General features: G+C 35.4%; 1 protein-coding gene across 7 annotated transcripts in view; it reads left to right on the forward strand.

Moving 5' to 3' along the window:
• EML5 (EMAP like 5) overlaps positions 1-24,701 on the forward strand; it is a 174,334-nt gene that overhangs the window by 52,190 nt on the left and 97,443 nt on the right. For 6 of the 7 annotated variants that reach the window (XM_032344726.1, XM_032344727.1, XM_032344728.1 and 3 more), the window contains 4 exons: positions 10,684-10,821; positions 16,012-16,268; positions 17,371-17,583; positions 23,959-24,126. In XM_032344726.1, coding sequence (XP_032200617.1) covers positions 10,684-10,821; positions 16,012-16,268; positions 17,371-17,583; positions 23,959-24,126 — 776 coding nt within the window. The remainder of the gene's footprint in view (positions 1-10,683; positions 10,822-16,011; positions 16,269-17,370; positions 17,584-23,958; positions 24,127-24,701) is intronic. The other variant, XM_032344729.1, reaches the window with a different exon arrangement.

Genomic DNA, 24,701 nt, shown 5'->3' on the forward strand with positions numbered 1-24,701 from the left:
ACAACATGGATGGATCTATAGACTATAACGCTAAACAAAATAAGCCAATCAGAGAAAGACGGATACCATGTGTTTTCACTCGTATGTGGAATTTAAGAAAAAAAAAATTAACAAAGTGAGGGGGAAAAAAAGACAAACCAAAAACAGTCTCTTAACTATAGAGAACATATGGTTACCAGAGGGGAAGTGGATGGGTGAAATAGGTGAATGGGATTAAGAGTACAGTTACCTTGGATGAGCACTGAGTAATATATGGAATTGTTGAATCACTATATTGTGCACCTGAAGCGAATACAACACTGTGTGTTAACTACACTGAAATGAAAATAAAAATTAAAACATAATTATTCATAGGTATGTACTTATTGCCATTTTGTTAATTGTTTTTTGGTTGTTTTTAGTTCTTCTCTGTCCTCTTTTTCTTTTGCTCTCTTCACATGTGGTTTGATAACTTTCTTTAGTATTATGCTTAGATTCCTTTTTCTGTTATCTTTTGTGTATCTATTAAAGGTTTTGGTTTGTGGTTACCATGAGATTTGAATATAGTGTCTTAATATATAGCACCATATATTAAGTTGGGGGCCACTTAAGTTTGAACCTATTCTAAAAGCACTACAAGTGTGCATGGGTGTCTCAGTTGATTAACGTCAGGCTCAGTGTCAGCTCAGGTCTTGATCTCAGGGTTGTAAGGTCAAGCCCCAAGTTGGGCTCTAGGCTGGGTGTGGAGCCTACTTAAGAAATAGATAAATAAAAGCACTTCATATTTATTTCCCCTTTTGTATTTTGTGTATGAAGTCGTATTTTACATCTTTCTATTCTATGTGCCCCTTACCTAATTTTTGTGGATAAAATTGATTTTACTACTTTTATCTTTTAACCCTTTTATTAGCTTTATAAATGATTGGTATCCTACCTTTATTTTGTGTTTGCTTTTACCAGTGAAAATTTTTTGTTTCATAATATTTGTCTGGTCATGGTCTTTTCTGCTTAAGGAAGTCCCTTAACCTTTCTTGTAAGGCTGGCTTAGTGGTAATGAACTCCTTTAACTTTTGTTTGTCTGTGTAACTCTTTCTCTCTTCAGTTCTGAATAATAATCTTGCCTGGCAGATTATTCTTGGCTTTGGGTTTCTTCCTTTCAACATTTTGAATGTATCGTGCCATTCTCTTCTGGCCTGCAAAGTTTCTGCTGAAAAGTCAACTAATTTCCTTATGGGGTTTCTCCTGTATTTAACTAGTTGGTTTTCTCTTACTGCTTTTAAGATTCCCTCTTGTTTTAACTTTTGCCATTTTAATTATTATGTGTCTTGGTATACATTTCTTGGGTTCAACTTCTCTGGGACTCTCTCTGCTTCCTTGACCTGGATGTCTGTTTTTTTACTTGGGTTAAAGGAGTTTTCAACTATTATTTCAAACAAGTCTTCTGCCCTTTGCTCTCTTTCTTCTCCTTTTGGGACCCCTGTAATGCAGATGTTAGTATGCTTGATGTTGCAGGGGTCCTTAACCTGTCTTCATTTTTTTTAAACTCTTTTTTTCTTTTTTGCTTTTCAGCTTGGGTGGTTTCCATGACCCAGATTACTGATCTTCCAGATTATTGATCCTTTCTTCTGCATCCTCTGATCTGCTCTTGCTTTCCTTTAGGTTTGGGTTTTGTTTGTTTGTTTATTTTGTGTTTTGTTTTTTCAGTTACTGTGTTCTTCAGCTCTGGTTGTTTTTTCTTTATATTTTCTCCTTGTTGACGTTCTCAATAAGTTCATCCAGTCTGGTGCTCATCTTTACAGCCATTAGTTTGAACACTCTGTCAGGAAGATTGTTTTCTTCCATTTTGTTCTTTTTCTGAGGTTTTGTCTCATTCTTTTATTTGGCACATATTCCTATTCCTTTGTCTTACTTTATCTGACTCCCTGTGTTTATATATTAGGTAGTTCATCCATATTTCCTGGTCTACACAGTGGCCTTAAGTACAAGGTGTCCTGCAGAGCCCAGTAGTGTAATCTACCCTGGTTACCAGAACCAGGTGCCCCTGGCATATCCTGTGTGTGGGCTGTGTGCAACCTCTTGTGATTGGGCCATAACTGATGTGGGAATGCTGGTGGGTGGGGCTGGCCCCCTTTCCTGGTGCAAGATTCATTTTGGAGGGGCACTTGTCTGGCCTAGACTGCCAGGTGTGGCAGGGTGATTGTCACTTTGGGGAGACATCATCGCTGACGGAGGCTATTCACCAGGTGTGGTGGAGTGGGAGTCAATTTGGAGAGGCATTTGCCAGGGCAGGTAGGTTGTGTGAGGTGGGTCCATAGGGCAAGCCCACTTCAGGGCAAGTAGTACTAGCAAGATAAATACAGGATGTCAGCTAGGCTTAAGGAGGGCAAGAGAATGGTACCTGCTAGTACTTCCATTACCAGAGAAGATTACTGCCCCTCTAACATGCACCCTAAAGTTAATCTCTTTTGGAGAGACTTTTCAAACTACTGCTGCTTCACTGGGTCTCTGATCAGGTGATAAAGTGTGCTGGTCCCTTTAAGAGCTGTCTTAAGAGTCCCAGTAACTCTCTGGCTCTTCCGAGTTAAGTCTTGCTGATTTTCAAAGCTGTTGGAGTCACGCCCTGCTTATTTTCAAAGCCAGACATTACAGGAGCTCATCTTTCCAGTGTAGGTACCTAGGGCCTAGAGTATCTAATGTGGGGTTTGATCCCTTTTTCCTCAGGGTGGACCTCCATATGTCCTCCTGCTTGTGGGTCCTTATGCTGGGGCTGTGGTATCTGACGACATCTCTTGTCCTCCAACCCTTCTCATTTTGGCTGCTTCTTTGTGTTGTTGGCTGTAGTTGATCTGTTCTGCTCATCTTAAGGTTGTTTTCAGAGTGACGTGCATTATATGTAACTCTTGCTTCCAGGTATACATGGCAGGAAGTGACCTCAGAATTCTCCTATTTTACTATCTTCCTAGTCCATTATTGATGAGACTTTAGGTTTTTCCAGTTTTATGCTATTAAATACAATGTTTACAATGAATATTCTTTTATCTGTGCTATTATATAAATGTGTAAATGTGCATATCTCTTTGGTAACTTCTGAGTATTCAAATGATATATGCATTTTAAATTTTGTTAGATAATGCTTTATAGAAAGGTAGTAACAATTTATACACCTGTCAGCAATGCATAACAGTGCCTATTTTCCCATACCCTTGGCAGCCCTGATTATTACCCCAAAAGGTAAAAAGTGATTTCCTGGGGCACCTGGGTGGCTCAGTCGTTGAGTGTCTGCCTTTGGCTCAGGTCATGATCAAGCCCTGCATTGCGCTCCCTGCTTGATGGGAAGCCTGCTTCTCCCACTCCACCTGCTTGTGTTCCCTCTCTTGCTGTGTCTCTGTCAAATATATAAATAAAATCTTAAAAAAAAATTAAAAAAAGGATCCATTTAAAAGTGATATAAAAATATGTAGTGGGCATGAAATACATTAAGTAAATGGTATAGCTCCCAATAGTATATTCCTGCTTTGTCCAGCACAATAGCCACTGGCCACATGAGCATCTGAAATGTGGCTAATCTGAAATGAGGTATGTGGTAAGTGAAGAATTGGCATGGGAAACCAAAATGTAAACTATCTCCTTGATAATTTTTATTTATTTATTTCTATTGATATTTTATATTGATGTATTAATTCATAATATTTGGGACATATTCAAATTAATTTCACTTTTTCCTTGGTACTTACCAAATTTTTACTTTTTACTTTTATTTTTTAGTAACAACTATATATGTTTAAAGTGTACAACATAATGTGGTCTTTACCATAATGTTCTGATGTACATATACAGAGCAAAATGATTACTACAAACTCATTCACATACCAGTCCCTCTCTGTCAAATAAATAAAATCTATTAAAAAGTGATTTCCTGTTATATTGTGAAAATGTGCTTTTCTCTCCTGTTGAGGTGTGTTGAGTATGTTTACATATGGTTAGAGGACATTTGTATTTCGTTTTCTCTGATCTGTCTGGTGAAGCTCTTTTGCTGTTTTCTGTTAGTTCCTTGTTCTTTCTCTAATTACTTTAAAATATGATCTAATATTTGTCTACATTTTATAGAAATTAGCACATTGTCTATGATAGTGGTTCTCACTGTGGTTCCTGGACCAGCAGCATCAATATTCCTTGTAAGAAATGCAAATTCTCATGCGTTATCCAGGACCAAGTATCAGAAATTCATGAATTCGTGGTTTGATAAGTCTTCTAAGTGGAGGTGATGTACACTAAATTTTAAGAACTGCTGGTCAGTTATATGTGTTTGGATATTTTATACACTTTGTCATTTTTTTTCACCATTTTATCTGTAAATGTTTTGTGTAAAAGGTAACTTTAAATGTCACCACAGCACTGTTTTCACACAGCATTCCTTTGGCTTCTTTGAGTTACGCTCCAAAGAATGTGCATATACAGCATTTGTTGATGTGTCCTTTAAATCTTGTATTCTGTAGGTTCCTTCCTCCTTATCCCCTTTTTTTTCTTATAATTTTATTGTTGAAGAAACTAAGTATTCTTCCTCCAGAGTTCCCCATATTCTGGATTTGGCTAGTTGCACCTCCATGTATTTTAATACATTCTCTTTTCCCTGTATTGTATAAACTGATAAGTAGATCTAGAGATTTGATGAGATGCAGTTATGAATTTTCACCAAGAATATTTCCTGATGGTAATGTGTATCTCTGTTTGATGATATCTAACATGTAATCTCTTTTTAAAATCATATTAGCAGCTATTGATGGTTATTATCTAGATGAGTGTTTCTTAACCTTTTTTATAATTATTGCTTTTCTAATGAGAATTTTTAGATAATTTTTTCCCAAATCACATCCCCTTCACATGAAATTTCAAGTAAATGATATAGCTCACCACAAAAAAAGTACATATTTGTTTTTGTACTATGGCCCGAGAGAGTTACAAAGCATTATAATATTTAAAATTTTCATTCCTGAGAACTAATTTTCATTCCTGAGAACTAATTTTTAGCCCCCAGGCAGTATTGCTTCTGTCAAGAGCCCGTGACCTAGATCTTTTATTAAGAGTTTCATATAGTGGTATTTTAACTTCACTCATATTCATTTGTTAGCTGTCATATTCCTATAAAAAGAATTTCTCTTCATCAGCCATTTGCTTATCCTGGGTGAAGTTTGTACAGGAAAACAAGAAAGTGTTTCTTTGCCATTTACTAGTTTAAAACATAGTTGGCTCCCTGGAATGCTTTGTATGATCTATTCACATTTCTTTTTTTTTTTTTTTTTTTTAAAGATTTTATTTATTTATTTGAGAGAGAGACAGTGAGAGAGAACATGAGCGAGAAGGTCAGAGAGAGAAGCAGACTCCCCGTGGAGCTGGGAGACCTATGTGGGACTCGATCCCGGGACTCCGGGATCATGACCTGAGCCGAAGGCAGTCGTCCAACCAACTGAGCCACCCAGGCGTCCCTCTATTCACATTTCTTGCCATTTTTTGTAGGGTTATAGATTATTTCCTCCTTTGTTTTTAGCAGGTTTTTTATGTTATGGATATTAACTCTTTCTGATGTAAGTTGCAAATAATTTTCACCAATTTCTTTCTTTTTCTTTCTTTCTTTCATTGCTTTTTGCCACACAAAACTTTTTTGCTGTTATTTTTTTTTATGAACTTAATATTTTCTTTTATGACTTCTGAGCTTTCTATCAAAAATCTTCTGCAAAGTTAAAAAAAAGTTTTTAATATATGCTTCTGTATCCTAATGGATTTATTATTATTTTTTTAATTTACTCCAAGAAATGAGGTGGGATAACATAACATAACATAAATGATATGTTAATCAGTCATCATTATGTCATTGACTGACATAATGATATGTCAGTCAAGCATATCATTAACACGATATGTTAATCAGTCATGACTGATTGTCATTGTTCTGTCAACAGAACAGTGTTCTGTTCTGTCATTGTGCTACTCAGTTTTATGGGGATGAGAGATGCCATAGTTCTGTGTCCACCTGGAAATTTAGTGTGGGGCCACACTTAACCCATGTGCTCTGCTAGGAACTATCTTAGATTTCGTTTTAGGAGAATGCTATTACCAGTTGCTGCATAGCTGTTGAAAAAAAGGCAACTGATCTTTTAAAAAGTAATTCATCAGACTTCTGTTTCTGCTCTTGGTGAGCGAGTAATTTGGAAGGAACTCACATTAAAAACAACTAAAAATGCTGGTTAAAATATAAAATCTTCAAAGAACTGTCAAAATATTAATGATCTACTAGCCAAATTGTGAAAGAAAATGGGAATTTAGGAGCACTAGTGGGCCAATGCCACTTTGCCCTGGGGGCATTTTTCTACCTTTGAGTAAAATTGGGCTTTGTTTGTGGCTTTCTTTTAGGGCAAGGGGGCAGATGTCAAGATCCAGGGCCCATCCACGAGAGTAGGTCAGCACACTCTACTAGAACATTGGGCTCTGAAAAAAATAATACCCTGCAAATTTGTGTGGGAATAGAAATCTCATTTCAAGTTTCAGTAGCACAGCAAGAGTAGTGTAAAACTGCTTGATGATGTTATTTAAACAGCATTAGTCCTGGGGCACCTGGGTCTGCCTTGGGCCCAGGTCATGATCCCAGGATTCTGGGATCAAGTCCTACCTCAGGCTGCTTCTCCCTCTCCCTCTGCATGCTGCTCCCCCTGCTTGTGCGCTCTTTCTCTGTGTGTCAAATGGATAAATTAAAAACAAAACAAAACAAACCAGCATTAGTTCTTGTCCAGATAACTACCACAGTGTAAGTTTTACATGTAAGTGCTGCTCTTGCCTAATAGTTTTAGATTGAATTCATTAAGACACAATATCAAACATGCATGAAAGCTAAGTTCCAAAGCTACTAATTGTTAAGGGCAGTTTTGGTTCAGAAGAATTTCATTCTTGACTTTGAGATCAGCAAGGCACAATAAGATTTTACTACTTTTAAGCCATTAACTGCTGTGTGGTACAGCAAGTCAGGTTTTTGAACTTCTATTCCTTACAAAACTTCAGAACTAACAATGGTTATATCCCCCAAATCAGATGAAGTTCATCATTAACATTATTGGTTTGTAAACATTCAGTTTTGTGTTTTGTTTTGTTTTTCTTCAAAATACTTGTCAAAGAATAATACAATGAATAATCATAGGCTTTTAAAACACCTTACATTTTTACAGTATTTGTAAATTTGCCTAGGCCATTTTTTTCTATCCATGTTTTTCAACACTATCTAATTCCACCCTACATTGTATTAGTTTAGTTCTTTCTCACTTATGTCTTTGGAAACATTCTAGGCTATAGTTATTCCACACCAACTAGTCATAGAAGCTAATTCTTCATCACTTCAAACTTGGCATGGACTCCTTGAATAAACAACTGAGTAATACTGGTAATGTCTGTTGACTCTTCACAATCCAAGGAAACCACTCAACATTATTTATCTTGTTTAATTAACTGTTGGTGGTTTTCCCCAAACTCTCAACTTTTTGAGAAACTGTTCTCACTTTAAAGGCTAATAATCTTAAATTTATTTTCTCTGGACACATTTTTTTAGCCACTGCAATTTAAAATGATATTGTTAATCCATTACCAATAAGTAGCTTTCCTTGTTTAGCTAACATGCCACTTAGAAACTTAACTTTTGTTGACATCTAATTTTAATTCTTAAATTCTAACTTTTCTGATAATTGCTTTCCTGTAAGAGATATTGCAAGGAGTGCTTAGTCTAGTAATGTTCATCTATATCTGTATTTTTTAGGGCAACTATATTGTCCTTGCATAAGAAATACAGTGCTTTACTCTGTCATGACCCTGGGATCATGACCTGAGCCGAAGGCAGAGGCTTTAACCCACTGAGCCACCCAGGTGCCCCTGAATTCTACAAGTTTTGATATGATATTTTTTATTATGACTTCAAAATATCAACTTTCATAAATTTTTTTTCTTTGTCCTTTGGGTTATTTAAAAGTATAATTCTTTACTCTATCATTTATACTCCACTATGCCTTAAAAATGCAAAATTTGAAGTTTACTTTTCTCTTTTTTTTTTTCGTTTTGACACAATATGTGTATGTGGTTAACACACCTAGAACTTGAAATTCTATCAATTGTGCCCCTGCAATTTGTAGTGCGTGAAAGAAGCAGTGCAAAGTGATATGATTGTTGCATACTGTTTGCCATAGCTTTTCAACAACTGTACTTTGCCTCTGTGGTATGAAAGCAGCCATAGATAATGTGTAAACAAAAAAATGTGGCTATGTTTCCATGAAACCTGATTTAAGGACACTGAAATTTTAATTTCCTATAAGTCTCTCATGTCTCAAAATGTTATTTTTTTTCAACCATTTAAAAATGTAAAAACCATTCTTAGCTTTCCAAACTACAAAAATAAGCAGTGGTTCCAGTTTGGCCACAGGCTATGGTTTGCTGACCCCTGCGGTAGAGCATTAAAGTCTTTGGTAAATATATTTATTGTTGAAATATATAAAGTTTTCCTTTGGAATCAGGAAAAGGACAGTGATATCCACTTTCCCCATTGTATTTGTCACCATTTTATTTAACTATGGAAGTCTTTTTCAGTACAGTAAGACTAAATATATATTTATAATACATTTATATATAGATACTTGGAAAGGAAGAACCAATTCATTTGCTGATGTAATTGTATATGTAGAAAATCAAAAGAAATTTTTTAAAAGATAATTTGACAAATTTCCTACCTATAAACACAATATAAAAAATTATTTTTCCCAGGAAAAATCAACAAATAGAATTTTTAAAAAAGATACCGCTGTAGCAATGTCCACAATAGCCAAACTATGAAAAGAACCTAGGTGTCCATCAACAGAGGAATGGATTAAGATGTGTGTATACACAGAGAGAGAGAGAGAGAGAGAGAGAGGAATACTATGCAGCCATCAAAATGAAATCTTGCCATATGCAACCACATGAATGGAATTAGAGGGTATTATGCTGAGCAAAATAAGTCAGTCAGAGAAAGACAATTATATGGTCTCTCTGATAGGAGGAATTTGAGAGGCAGGGCAGAGGGTTGTGGGGGGTAGCGAAGGAAAAAATGTAACAAGATGGGATTGGGAGGGAGACAAACCATAAGAAATTCTTAATCTCACAAAACAAACTGAGGGTTGCTGGGGGGTGGGGAGTAGAGATAGGGTGGCTGGGTGATGGACATTGGGGAGGGTATGTGCTATGGTGAGTGCTGTGAAATGTGTAAGCCTGATAATTCACAGACCTGTACCCCTGGGGCAAATAATACATCATATGTTCACAAAATTTTTTTTTTAAAAAGAGACTGCTATAAAAACATTTGAAGATCTAGGTTTTGTTTTTGTTTTTGTTTTTGTTTTTTAGATTTTATTTATCAGAGAGAGAGAGGGAGAAAAGCGAGCACAGGCAGACAGAATGGCAGGCAGAGGCAGAGGGAGAGGCAGGCTCCCTGCCGAGCAAGGGGCCCAATGTGGGACTCGATCCCAGGATGCTGGGATCATGACCTGAGCCGAAGGCAGCTGCTTAACCAACTGAGCCACCCAGGCGTCCCTGAAAATCTAGTTTTGACAATCTTTTCTTAGCCTCTTGGAGTTCATCTGTTCATTAAGATGAAGCATTTGTTTTTATATTATCTGTATTTAAATTTCCTCCTAAGTACTATTTCAGCTGAATTCCACAAGTTTTTTTTTTTTTAAGATTTTATTTATTTGACAGAGATCACAAGTAGGCAGAGAAGCAGGCACAGCGGAGGAAGCAGGCTCCCTGCTGAGCAGAGAGCCTGATGCGGGGTTCGATCCCAGGACCCTGGGATCATGACCTGAGCCGAAGGCAGAGGCTTTAACCCACTGAGCCACCCAGGTGCCCCTGAATTCTACAAGTTTTGATATGATGTTTTTTATTATGACTTCAAAATATTAACTTTCATAAATTTTTTTATGAAAAAAAATTTTTTTCTTTGTCCTTTGTCCTTTAAAAGTATAATTCTTAATTTTCAATTGGCATTTTCTACTTTCTGTTACAGATTTCTAACATTAGAGTGTGGAACAAACTGAATTTGCATAGTCTTAAGTGTTACTTTTAAATTAAAAGACTCTCTAAATATATAGTATATACCATATACCACTATATAGATACACACACACACTACATATAGTGTGTGTGTGTATGTATGTCCCCTTTGATCAGGGTAGAAATCATCCACCTAAAATAAATGATTGGAAAAAACTGATGTCATTACACCGTTGTAAAAATAAAAGATTCTAGGGGCAACTGGGTGGCTCATCAGTTAGGTGTCCGACTCTTAGTTTTGGCTCAGGTCATGATCTCATGGGTCGTGGGATCAAGCCCCATCTTGGGCTTCCCACTCAGCTGGGCGTCTGCTTGGAATTCTATCCCTCTTTTCCTCTCCCCACTTACACTCTTTTTCTCTGTCTCGAATAAATAAATCTTAAAAAAATAGATTTTATAAACTCTTATCTTTCAAAGTATGAGTAGTATTCCTTTTCTCATAGATTAGAATTTCTGGCCAGAAAGTATAGAGTTAAAATATGTTTATATTACTTACATAGATGATTATTTTAACAAAAATCTTTTCATAGAGTTCATCATTTTTAAGCATACATTAGTTAATTATTCTTTTATTTTAATTAAATATTACAGGATATGGAGCCTAGTAGATCATGCACTAATAGCAAGGTGTAATATGGAAGAACCAATTCGTTGTGCAGCTGTAAATGTAGATGGAATCCATCTTGCCCTTGGAATGAAGGATGGCTCATTCACTGTACTTAGAGTAAGGTATGGTATTGGGGTAGAAACAGTAAATTTCTGTTAAGTGATAATTTGCAATACTCATTGTTTTTACCTATTTCATTTTCACTCTCCTTTCATCTTAACATATATACACACACATCTATATATTTCAGATATTAGTTTTATTAAATACTAAATATATAAAAAATGACTTGAAAAATTGTTAACTCAAAAACCTTGGCTTTGGGGCTTAAGAATGCTTAGTGGATTAATGGCTAAAATTTTGAGCTATGAACTTGGGTGTTGACCTCCATTCCTTGGAAGTATTGACTTTTAGTAATGATCCACTGCCATTGGTGGAAGGGGTTGGTGGTGACCTTGAGGCCGTTATAAATGGGTGAAAGGTTTTTTGTTATTTGCAGCTTTATTCTTTGAAAAAAAAAAATGCCTCCATATTTTCTCGTTTGTTTGCATAATTAGAAGAGTTAAACAAATCTGTTAAAGCAGTTCTCATCTCATGTTGAATTATAGGTACAGTGCATTCTATTGAATTCTATATAGCTATTAAAAACTTTGCTGTGGGGATGCCTGAGTGGCTCAGTTGGTTATGCACCCGACTCTTGATTTCCACTCAGGTCATGATCTCAGTGTTGTGAGATCAGATGCCCTATTGGGCATAGAGCCTGCTTAAGAGTCTCTCTCTCCCTTGACTCCCCCCACCCCAACTATCACGCCCTCTCTCTTAAAAACCAAAGCAAATTTTGATGTAAATCCATGTGTGTTCACAAGCATATGTATTTATGAAATTCTTCTTCTCTAGCTTAGGGAATGGTAGGACATTTTCAGTTGCCCAATAAATAAATAAATTAAAAAACATGCTCAAATATATCCTGTCTTAAATGCTTACCTCAAACCTAAATCCCCTCTAATTATATCACATTTCTACTCTTTTCACAGTGAAATTCCCAAAAAACTATGTAATTTACTGTTTTCTTCCAGTTATTGACTTAATACCCATAATGCAGTATAGCTTTTGCTTTCATCTTTATATTGAAAAATTCTTGCTAATTGTACCCTGTCACTAAAGCCAGGCAGCATTTTTCACTTATCATCTAGCTTGATTCTCAGTACTATTTAACCCCCTTAACCACTTGCTCCTTCTCAGAGCATTCTCTTCCCAGGCTTTGGATATTTGTTCTCTTTCGCTTTTCAGCCTACTTCTCCTGGTTCCATTTTCTTTATAGGCTAATTTATCTTCTGCCTACCAGTAAGTATCGGAGGACCTTAAAGCTCAGACCTAGGGGCACCTGGGTGGCTCAGTGGGTTAAAGCCTCTTCCTTCAGCTCAGGTCATGATCCCAGAATCCTGGGATCGAGCCCCACATCAGGCTCTCTGCTCAGAGGGAGCCTGCTTCCCCCTCTCTCTGCCTGCTTCTCTGCCTACTTGTGATCTCTGTCAAATAAATAAATAAAATCTTTTTAAAAAAAAACCAAAAAACTCAGACCTGAGTGTCTGTTCCGTTTTCTCCCTAGGTAATCTCATCCTGCTTCCAACTTCAGTTACCACTCATAGCCTGATGGTCCCAGGTACATAGTTCTGGCCCTGATCTCTCCACTGAACTCCAGTTGTATATATCCGGTTGTTTAACATCACTTGGATGTCTCAAAGGCATCTGTAATTCAGCATTTCCAAAACTGAACTTATGATCCTCCCTCCTGGGCTGATCTTCTGTCAGTGGGCCACATTCTTTTGGGTGGCACAATTGTCCAGGTTCTTGTACCAACCAGAAACTTAGGAATTATTGTTGTTTCCTCTCTCTCTAACCCACCATGTCCAATCCATTACATTCTATTGATTTTACTTGCCTGATTTTCAAAACACTTTAATTAATGTTTGTAAGATTAGAATTATAATATCTTTAACATAGACTATATATTGTATAGTATAATAGTATAGATTATAATATACTCTATTTTTTTAAAGGTTTTTTTTTTTCTTTAAAGATTTTATTTATTTATTTGACAGAGCGAGATCACAGTAGGCAGAGAGGCAGGCAGAGAGAGAGAGGGAAGCAGGCTTCCTGCTGAGCAGAGAGCCCGATGCAGGACTCGATCCCAGGATCTTGAGATCATGACCTGAGCCGAAGGCAGCGGCCTAACCCACTGAGCCACCCAGGCGCCCCATATACTCTATATTTTAAATCATTTCACTTTTTTCTGAAGTCTGAATACCCACCATCTGTAATAGCCTTCTAATTAGTCTTTTTTTTTTTTTAGATTTTATTTATTTATTTGACAGAGATCACAAGTAGGCAGAGAGACAGGCAGAGAGAGAAGGGGAAGCAGGCTCCCCGCTGAGCAGAGAGCCCTATGTGGGGCTCCATCCCAGGACCCTGGGACCATGACCTGAGCAAAAGGCAGAGGCTTTAACCCACTGAGCCACCCAGGCGTCCAGAGCCTTCTAATTTGTCTTAATCCTACTGTTACGCTACTTCAGTCTATTACTGTCAAACCATACAAGTGACCTAATTGATTCATCCTATCCTAACATAAACTCACAGATTAAGGCCAAAAATCTTAAGATTTGTGAGGCCTTTTCTGATTTTCCCTCAGCTGCTCTCATCAGACTCATCTCACACTCTAGCCTCTTTGCTTGTTGTCAGTACAGCTACACTTCATTGACAACAGGTAGAGCTTCAGGACTTTGTGTTGCTGCCAGCTCTTTCACGTACATCTCTGCTGGAAGGTGGTCCCTTCACCTCCCAGTTCCTGGCCTCTCGTAAGCTAAATCTCATTAAGTCCTTAGAATGAAGTTTAAATTCTACTTCTTTTGGTCTGTCTCCCCTAACTCTCCCAGCTAGGAACTGTCTTCCTGTTCTGTGCTTTCACTTCTGTGATGTGTTACAAATTGTTAATATATGAATATTCCCAGGCTATGGCCTGCCTCCCTCTCTTTCCTAAAGAAACCATAGAATTCACATAGCAGTTTTCCAGAAGACTTGAGAATTTTAAAAAATTAATATACTTTCATCAAATAGTCTTCTTTCCTATAAGCTTTTCAAACTTCCTCATGAGAGAAGGAAGTCACAACTAGTAATGTTGACATAGTAGCATAATACATACTATAAAAGAGCCCATCAGAATTGTGGTATATGTTCACATGTGTGTGCATACCTGTGTATGTGTGTTGGTGAACAAAGACTTAAACCACACTTATTTCTCTCATTACTTGGGAGCAATTAAGTGTCTAGCAAAAAGGCTATATATAAAAAATAGTTCTGAAGAACTTTTAGGGAACATTTAGGTTAATGTTTGTGAACAAGATTAGAATGATAAAATCTTCAGTAAAGAAGGCATAAAAAGTAAAAGCTATCAAATAGTGCCTTAGGTGTTTTCTTAAAAATCTTGTTCTTTGTAGATATGGATGGATAGGTGGATGGATAAATATGGAGAAAGGGAAATCAGATGTGTGGACTTTATTAAAATGTGAAGGGAGGGGGTCACTGGGAAAGGTAGAAATAGCTACACAAGTCTTTGCTTAGATGGAAAACGTTGTGAGTTGCAGGGCTTGAGGCAACAGTGGTATTGATCAGGAAAACTTTTTTTTGAAAAAGGTTTTTCTTCATTTGTCTTGTTTTTATCCCCTTCAATATAGTTAAGAGGCTGATTTTCATCTCTTACTTTAACACCAGGGTAAAACCCAAATTCCTTAGCAACATGTCACATCTGTCACACATTGTCTATAGTTTCTCTCTTCAACCCCGTCAAGTCACTACTTTTCCCACTTAGTCTTATATCCACATTGTGATATCTACCATTCTCCAAATGTGCCTTATACATGCACATCTCCATGCTGTGTCTTCTTCCTGGAAAACCTTTCAAAAAGTTTTATTCTTAGCCAAACCATCAGGTTTTATGTTCAAAATATAGATGTCATTCTTCCTTGGTCCCCTCTTGCTTTTAGTCTGTCTAAATCCTTTTTCAGTATTTCTTATAGAATTTCCCGCATACCTTTTGAGCACTCATAACATTTTATCAATTTTAAAGTACAATACTACTTTCTATCCATCTCACAGAAGATGAGCTCCTCTTTGTATCCCATGTAACTAGAACACAGTTATTAGTAGGTGTTACTGGAAAAAAAAATTGAGTTTGATTGCTTTAAATTGTCCACTTAGGAACCTTAAAAATTGAGATATATCCATTTAAACTTCTAAAAAATTACCTACATCGAACATTTCAGGTGGTAATGCAAAATTTAAGTGGAAAAAATTCTTGGCACTAAGTGGAAATGGGAATTCTTACTTCCTCCTGCCCCTTCTCCTTCACTGCCTCCCTCTTCTCCTCCTCCCCACCAACTCCCGACAACTTTGGTAATTCAGTGGTATTAAATTAAGTTTTTATCCATTTGTATGACTTTTACGAATACCCACATTATTTTGGAAATGCAGTTATAAGACATCAGTGAAAAAAGTGTTTAACTTTACTGGTTGACATAATCTCTGATTGGGAAGAATTTGTATTAAAAAAGGTCAAAGGTTGAAATAAAAATAGTGTGGCTGTATAAAGATAAACATTCAAACGTTTTACTTAAATAATACAAATAAATTCCTTTTTTCTTTTTTCTTTTTTTTTTTTTAAGATTTTTATTTATTTATTTGACAGAGATCACAAGTAGGCAGAGAGGCAGGCAGAGAGAGAAGAGGAAGCAGGCTCCCTGCCAAGCAGAGAGCCTGATGTGGGGCTTGATCCCAGGGCCCTAGGATCATGACCTGAGCCGAAGGCTTTAACCCACTGAGCCACCCAGGCACCCCAATTCCTTTTCTCTTTATCTCTTGAATATAATTTTGTACATTTGTCCCATTACAAAAATTTATTTGAAGATCTTAGTGTTTATAATTAAGCATATTTCATAAACTCAGTTAAAGGAGCTTTATCATAAAAATCTATTGACTATATCTCCTTTATTGTATGACTCTGGAAATTTAGAATTAATCTTTAAACTACATTAAAGTAATTAACCGAAATTCAGCATTTTCCCCTACTTTCAGCATATGTTGTCCTCATATATTTCTGTTTGAAAAAGTAATTTTTCCTGAATTAATATTTGTCTCATGTGTATTTACTTTGTGATTTGTAAATACTTGTAGCCTCCCAGCCATTTTAGGCACATTTGAAACTGAACTAATTCTGTAATGACTTGATTTTATGTGTTATCATTATTTTTTCCTTACAGAGATATGACCGAAGTTGTACATATTAAAGATAGGAAGGAGGCAATTCATGAGTTAAAATACTCACCAGATGGAACTTACCTTGCTGTTGGGTGTAATGACAGCTCAGTTGATATCTATGGTGTTGCGCAACGTTATAAAAAATTGGGGGAATGTGTTGGATCACTTAGTTTCATCACTCATCTGGACTGGTCCTCAGACAGTAGATATTTACAGACAAATGATGGAAATGGGAAAAGACTTTTTTATAGAATGCCAGGTAAAAGTTTCTAATAAATTGCATATAATTTGTAGATTTTTTTATTGCCTATCAATTTTAGAATTTGAGTAGAAGCAGAGTATAAAATACATTTGATTATAGGAAATTAAAGAAGATCTGAGCTAGTATTTCAGGCATTGTGATCTTTTCTATAAGGCTGCCCTATTATATTGAAATTCTTTATATTTTAGTCCTTGGTAATTAAAACTTTGCTTGGAGGATCTAAGACAGGTCTACTTTATGTCGAATTCCATGCTATGTGAGTAGTATTCGGTAAAGCCCTAGTGTATATTAGAAAGTCAAAATGCCATTTTTATGGGTGGAACTAATTAAATATAATTGCTAAAAATGTCTGATACAAATTGGGGTTTTTTGTGGTTACCTCAAATAAATTTTGCAAATATCCATAATATAGCTAACAAACTAAATTTGGAAAGCAGTTTCCATCAAAGATTTTTTTTAAAGAATAAAAGCAACCATCAAAATATTGTCTCTCAGTACTTCATTTAGTATGATCCTTATGAATTAGTCACTGTTTTACAACAACTTATTTAATAACACTAGGTACATAATTAAATTAATGTATCTACCCAACAGTTTTTCATTAATAATCTGTAATGAAAAGTGACTGAATCCTAAATTCCTGTTCTTGAATGTATTACTCCTTGCTCATCCTTCCATCTTTCTCCTTTTCAGTTTTCTTTTTTTCTCAACTCTAGATCTTCTTAGGTTTCTTATTTAATAGCTGATTTGCCACTTTTATATAGATTTTACTTGTTCTAACTTACCTTATTGTGACTAATCTAGCATGAATTTGATAGGGGTGTTTATTCTCCAGATGAGTAAACCTGCTGTGCTATATCACAGTCCAGTCAGTGTGTGTCTCTGTATAATTTTAGTAGTAGCTTTTTTTTAAATTCCTTGCATTTAACTTTCTTCTTTCCTTACCATATTCACCTACCTATTCCTAATACTCTCCTTTAACTACAGTAGAAAGATACTTAATTATAAATACTTAAAGATACTTAAATTATAAATATTTATCAGTTTATTTGAGAAAAAATTAAATAACTTCTTAATTAAGACTCTGATTTCTTTTTAGGAGGAAAAGAAGTGACAAACAAAGAAGAAATAAAAGGTGTTCATTGGGCTTCATGGACATGTGTTTCAGGCCTTGAAGTAAATGGAATTTGGCCCAAGTATTCAGATATCAATGACATAAATTCAGTAGATGGAAATTATATTGGCCAAGTTTTAGTTACAGCTGATGATTATGGAATTATAAAATTATTCCGATATCCTTGTTTGAGAAAAGGTATCTTTTCTTTCAAAATACAAGTTCAGGTCACAGTTTGGAACCTGTTGGTTTGTTGGTTGGTTTTCATATACAGGTGTGTTTTTTGCTTAGATACTTAACATTATTGTTTTGAAATTTGTGTATTTTGTATAACAGAGTAAGAAAAATAAGGGGTCTTACTGGTTATTTTCTGCACATTTTATGTATCACCGTTTTTTCTTAGATCTCTTCTTTAACATTAATCATTCTGTTCATAGACTTAAGAATAATTAAATGAAATGCTGTATTATTTATTTATCCCATGCCTTGTTCCATAAAGTATTTCAGTCCACTTATAACAGGTCCACAGGTACTAAAATAATTACATGAATAGAAAATTAGTGTCAGGAAATTAGTTTTCTAGAAACTAAAAATTAAAAGGAGGGCACAAAGTAATTTTCATCATAGCTACTTTTTTAAACTACTTTTCAATTTTTTTTTAGTTTGTTGAGGGTAGTTGACACACATTTTTATTATTTATTTATTTATTTTTTGGTAAACTTTTCCTACCGGTGGGGCTTGAACTCACGACCCAGAGATCAAGAGTTGCATGCTCAACTGAGCAGGCCAGGCATGCCCCCATCATCGCCTTTTTCTTTTCTTTTCTTTTCTTTTTTTAAGCTTTTTTTTTTTTTTTTTCCCTATTCAGGGAAAGCAATTTTTCCCTGAGATTCAATTTTCAAAGAATTCTCTTCTACAGTATGGAGCTTTAGATTAGGAGCAGTGAGAGTATTCCTAGAGCATTAACGTCTGTAGCAAGTGTAGTAATGATTTTTTACTTTTGGATGAATGTTAAAAACGCATTTCAGTAAAAGGTGATTATGGGAATATCTGGAATAGTTGCATTTTTTTTTTAAGATTTTATTTATTTATTTGACAGAGATCACAAGTAGGCAGAGAGACAGGCACTGGGGGAAGGGAGCAGGCTCCCCACCAAGCAGAGAGCCCAATGTGGGGCTCTATCCCAGGATCCTGGAATCATGACCTGAACTCAAAGCAGAGGCTTTAACCCACTGAGCCACCACCCCTGGAATAGTTGTATTTAAGTAGGTAGTTCATTGATGTTAAACTTAAGGGCCCAATTTTCCCAGAAGTCTATGCTAACATTTCTGTTGTGCCTTTATAATAAAATGGTAAATTTCAGATACTGCCAGCTAATGCCATGCGGTTGATTCCTGCTTGCAGGGTGTCAGCTTCCTAGGTATATGTGAGATTACATCCATAAGTAATGTTAAGTGTGTTAATAAAGGGTAGTTAAATCTCTAATAATTAAAATACCCTCTTTATGGTATGGATCCCATCCCATAGCCAGGACATGAGAGTCATTAGGCACAACAGATTTTATTATGACTCAGAATGAGACTTGCTTAGTTAAGAAGGTGTGTGAGATTCAGTAAGGTTAATCATGATGATCTTAGTCTTAGACATTGCTTCTACTCAGTTTTTCATATACTGGCTCTATGCAGAAACAAAAATAATTTTCCAAGCATTCTTAATCAAATGAGTGGGATTTTATTGATAGTTTTTATGTTCTGTAGTTTATTGACAGTATTTTTGTTGCATAGTAATTTCATTTTTAAAATGTATAATAATCTGAATTGGAATATTTTACTGAAGTCTCAGAAAAATAAGTGTTGTTCAGTCACTGCTTCAAGAATATAATTTGTTTTCCTTATTTTTCTTTTTGTTAGATAATTATAAGATAATTATAAAGGGTTTTTATTTCTAGGCACTTGTGAGTTAGCTTGAGACTATGTGTAAGTAACTGGGAGAACAGAAAATAGGATAGAACTACTGCATCTTTAAAGAATTAGTAGAAATATTTTAAGATTCCATGTTTATTGAATTCACATACTTGCATAAAGTTAGCAGTATTTCTAGAAAAATTACCTTTTACATTAGTTATGATGTATATGATGTATATTCTTTCACACATTAAGTTGTATTATTGATCTAACTGAAGTTTGGGAAAAGAGTGTATTTACTGTAGTAATTCTTGTTAGATACTTACTTAAGTAATATCCATTGCATTCTAAGAAGTGCAGCACTTACAAAATGTGGAAGTTAAATAATAGAGGTAGCTTATATTGTAGAATCATTGTTATTCAGACACAAAATGTATGAGATTACCTGAATGAGAATGATCCTCTTCCATATTTAGCCCCTTTGAATCCTAGCCCAAAGCAGTACTTCTCCTTTTCCCCCCATTATTATCCTCTTTCTATCTAAGTTATTTTGCTTTCAACAGTAATTTCTGTCAAATAATCGGACTCTTCCCAGGCAGCAGCACATAGGCTTTGGTGGAGGATGGAGAGGTGAAGGCAGGGTTGTTGTAAGCTAATATCTCCATCACTCATACTAGCTGTCAACACTTTCTCTCTACTTGTTGACAAATGAAAATTTATATTTAATAAAAATCTTTCTTTAGATTTGATAAGAAAATTCACTGAAAAAACAAACATCAAATAAAAAACATATTTGTATTGGAGATTTACTCAGGATTTGTTTTCTAAGATTCATCCATATTGTTGCCTGTAGTTCTAGTGTATTCTTCCTGATGTGTTGTGAATATATACATTTATTCTCCAGTGATGGACATTTGGGTCATTTCCAGATTTTTGCTATTAGATGCAAATTTCTCAAAGATGTATACTTAGAAGTGAATTGCTGGGTCATAGAGAATTTGTGAGAAAATGTTGAATTTTTTCCCAAAGGAGTTATTCCCTTTTAAAAGCCCTGTTGATCCATATCCTTTTCAGTACTTGGCACCGCCACACTTTTTAATTTGTGTACATCTAATTAGTATAAGTGATGTCTCATTTGTCTAACTAATGAGATTGATCATCTTTCCCATTTATTTTTTTGGTTTTCTGCATTTCCTCTTCTGTCAAAAATGCCTATTTTTCTGTAGAGTTGTTTTATTTGTTGAAGATTTTTCATATACTCTAGATATAAATTATTTGTAATTTTTATTGTTTATAAATGCCTTTCTCCAGTTTATGGATTATTATAATAATTACTATAATGACTTACTATAATTATTGTCTTTTCTTGACCAGTTGTTCATTTCAGTGTAGTCAAATCTATCATTTATCTCTTTTTTTAATGAATAGTTTAGTTTTGTGTATTAAAATTTTACTATATTAGGGTCAGAAAGATAGTCTCATATGTTTTATAAAGAAGTATTAAGGTCGGAGTGGCTGGCTAGCTGAATCCCAGGAGCATGTGACTCGATCTTGGTTGCAAGTTCGAGCCCCACATTAGGTATAGAGATTACTTAAAAATAAAAAAATCGGGGCACCTGGGTGGCTCATTGGGTTAAGCCTCTGTCTTCAGCTCAGGTCATGATCCCAGGGTCCTGGGATCAAGACTGGCATCAGGCTCTCTGCTCAGCAGGGAGCCTGCTTCCCCCTCTCTTCTCTGCCTGCTCTCTGCCTATTTATGATCTCTCTCTCTGTGTGTGTGTCAAATAAATACATAAATAAATAAATCTACACTTGATCTTAGCCAAAAGACCAAGAAGTGATAAAACAATTTTTTTTAAATCTTAAAAAAAATAGGATTAAGGTCATTAAAACATAGTTAAAAATGGGAAAAAAATCTTCTGTCATATTGCTACAAGCTTTTGAAGAGATTTAGCTCATATTAATTATGTGTTAAAATATACTTTAAAACAAATTAGAAAATGAGATCATCAAAGCAAGTATTTCAGTATATTGCTTTACCTTCACCAAAAATTATCATCCCCTCCTTTAAGAGTTTCTATGACCATTCTAATTTGCTGTGAGAAATCTTCTCTCTGAAATACTAGTTCTAATTAATGACACACTCTTTAGGTCTTAATTATTCTTTCATCATTTCCTGTCATAGGCCAGAGTTTTCATAGTTAAGGGACTTTGAGAGCTTTTAACCCAGTTTATATTAGAATGGAAATGGGGTTCAAGAGAGGTGAAGTGATGTGCTCAACTCCTGTGCTATTAAGCCATCAAGCTGACACTTAAGCTCTAGTCTTTTTATTTTAACTCTTATATTCTTTACACATCATACTTTTGTCTCCTTTTATAATTATAATTTGTTCATGCCCTCTCCTTTCCTTCACTACTCTTCTTCCCTCTACAATCTAGTATTCCAACTCAACTGTAGCATAGTAAGGAGAAATGTAATCTTTCTTTTTCTTTTTCTTTCTTTCTCTTCAGGTATTTAATGAATGTTTCCTATATACCAGGCACTAGAGATACAGAGTAAAAAGATGCCAACCTGTCCTAAGGAGCTTATAGTTTATTACAAGAAATAATAATTAAATAGACTGTTACTTTTCAGTGTCATAAATATACTCCCACAGGGTAATCACAGAGAATTCTGGAAACATGTAGGACAATACATGTGGTCTTGATGTGTCAGAGTCACTTGATGAAAGATGTGACATTTAGGTTCACTTTTATTATCTGTTTATCACAATTAAATAAGCAGTTCTAGCTATTGGGTAATTATTAATATAGTCCTTTTAATTAGAAATCATTTGTTCCCCTTAGACTTATTCTACAACTTTTTTGTCACGTTGCCTTGGTTCTTCTTTAGAGGGGATTGATCTTTGAAAAGTCACAGAATATAATCTGGAAGGGATTTACAGGATTATTTACACCTCTCTTGCGGTTATTGCCCCATATAGTTAATTTGAATACTGGCTCATATAACTCTTCATGTACCTAAACATGACAATATTAATACATCTTTAAAACTTGGAATTTGATTTCCTGGAATCTCTGGCTTTACCTTTTAAGACTCTCTGGTGGCTAAGAGTACTTAAAAGACCCCATCAAGGAAAGTAATAGCTATAGTCCTCTTGATGGTCAAATAATGCACTCTCATATAGATGAATGAGACTAAATCTACCTTATTAGACTTTCCTAGATGAACTGTGGCAAGTTACCCTTCTAGAAAGTTACTTCTTTTCAGCTGCATTAAAAATATGGTTCTTAAAATAACAGCATTGCTGTTAAGCACCAAATTGTAAGTTAGGTAAGTTTCGGTCAAATCTTGTATGCTTTGCTTAAGATGGCTATCCCTAAATTCATGGTCAGCATGAAAGCTTATCTCCAGATTTTAACTAATGGAGCTTTTCCATCCAGACAGGGCTCTGTAATTTAAAAATTTTAAAATATTCTCAAAATGAAGCCAAACATTATTGTATCCAGTATACTCTAATAGAAGTGTATATATGTTGCCAAATACCAGGTTTATCCTAGCAAGATGCAGAGAATGTTTTCTGAACTTAAAACCACAATATTGGCTCTTGTCATCACACAGATTTTTTTTTTAATTAACCACAAAGTTAGATATTTCCTTTACAGTTAGAGAAATTTGGTGTATACCACCTTAACCAAATGATACAAACTCACATCACTAATAATAGAACTGTGCCCCTTGAAATGATGTATCCAAAAGGATACAAGAGCACATGTGCCAAAAAACACAGAATCTGAATCTAATCATGAAGAAACATTAGACAAACTTATGTTGAAGAACATTACACAAAACATATAAATTTAAAGTATTACTATAAGGGACAGTTTTTGTGACAGCTGAGCGTATTTTATTTTGGTGAATGTGGTGTATTACATTGATTTTTGACTGTTGAACCAACCAGCATTCCTGGCATAAATCCCGTTTGGTCCTATTGTGTATTCCTCTACATGTTGCTGTGTTAGGTTTGAAAGTATTTTGTTGTTGATGGCTTGTTGTTTGTTTGTTTTTTAAGACTTTATTTATTTGACAGAGATCACAAGCAGGCAGAGAGGCAGGCAGAGAGAGAGGAGGAAGGAGGCTCCCCGCTGAGCAGAGAGCCTGATGCGGGGCTTGATCCAGGGTCCTGGGATCATGACCTGAGCTGAAGGCAGAGGCTTTAACCCACTGAGCCACCCAGGGACCCCTGTTGATGGCTTAAGTTTTAAAAGGATCCTCTGGTTGCTAGTGCTAGCCCTACTGGGGATGGAGTAGACTGGGTCAATTTCACTTAAGACCTAAGGCTTCAGGGCAAAACATTCAAATTTCATTATATGGAAACAGTTGATGCTTTTGTGGCTGCAGGCTTTTCTCAGAGCAGTAAGAAAATGTCTCACAACCGTAGTGGTTTGTACCAAATTATATTATAAATCAGTAGAGCAAATGTTTACATCCCTTGATGTAGACTCATTCATTTTTTCATTCAGCAAACTTTTGAATGAGTATTTTTACCCTTTGATTATAATTAAGATAATGGAGGAAGGTTGTATTGGTTCAGATATAGAAATTGATGTTTGGTATTTTCATGTGTTGGCATTTACTTATCAATTTAAAAGTATATTTTTGTTATAGGGGCCAAGTTTAAAAAATACATTGGCCATTCGGCTCACGTAACTAATGTCAGATGGTCACATGACTATCAGTGGGTTATTTCTATTGGTGGAGCAGATCACTCTGTCTTTCAGTGGAAATTTATTCCTGAAAGAAAACTAAAAGATGCTCTTCACATAGCACCCCAAGGTGAGTAGTACACACTGCCTAAGGAATTTCTCTGTCAAAAAACTTCAGTAACTACAAATGAACACTTTTACTATTAAAGTGTAATCTATCCTTTTAAGTGACAATATGGTGTTTTGTTAGTGGAAATTTTAAAATACTAGGCAGATGTGTTTAGAGTCAAATATCAGAGCATGGAATACAAAGTACTTTTGCATGCATTGAAATCCACCCAACAATGAGTGAAGAAACCATTACATTCTCAAAACAAACATTTAATGTATTCTTGGGGACATAGGTATCTAGGTGTCCTATATGGTTTTTTGGACAAAGAAAATTTATCTAATGTCAATTCATTCGTTGCCTGTGGTATTTTCTAGATATTTTTATGTTAATTATAAACCTGTAAGGCTTATAAATACATATTTATATACATAAATATATATAATAGTATATAATTATAAATCTGTAAGGTTTAGTTACTTATGTTTGCACCAGCTTTTAAGTTTGATATAGCAGTCACTGGGTGCCAGTGAAGGGACTTACAGTAGCTGTTGAGTTTGCAGTGAGTGGAGAGGAGGGTAATCTGTGGTAGAGTT

This window comes from Mustela erminea, chromosome 5 (assembly GCF_009829155.1).
Source record: "Mustela erminea isolate mMusErm1 chromosome 5, mMusErm1.Pri, whole genome shotgun sequence".
Taxonomy (NCBI): domain Eukaryota; kingdom Metazoa; phylum Chordata; class Mammalia; order Carnivora; family Mustelidae; genus Mustela; species Mustela erminea.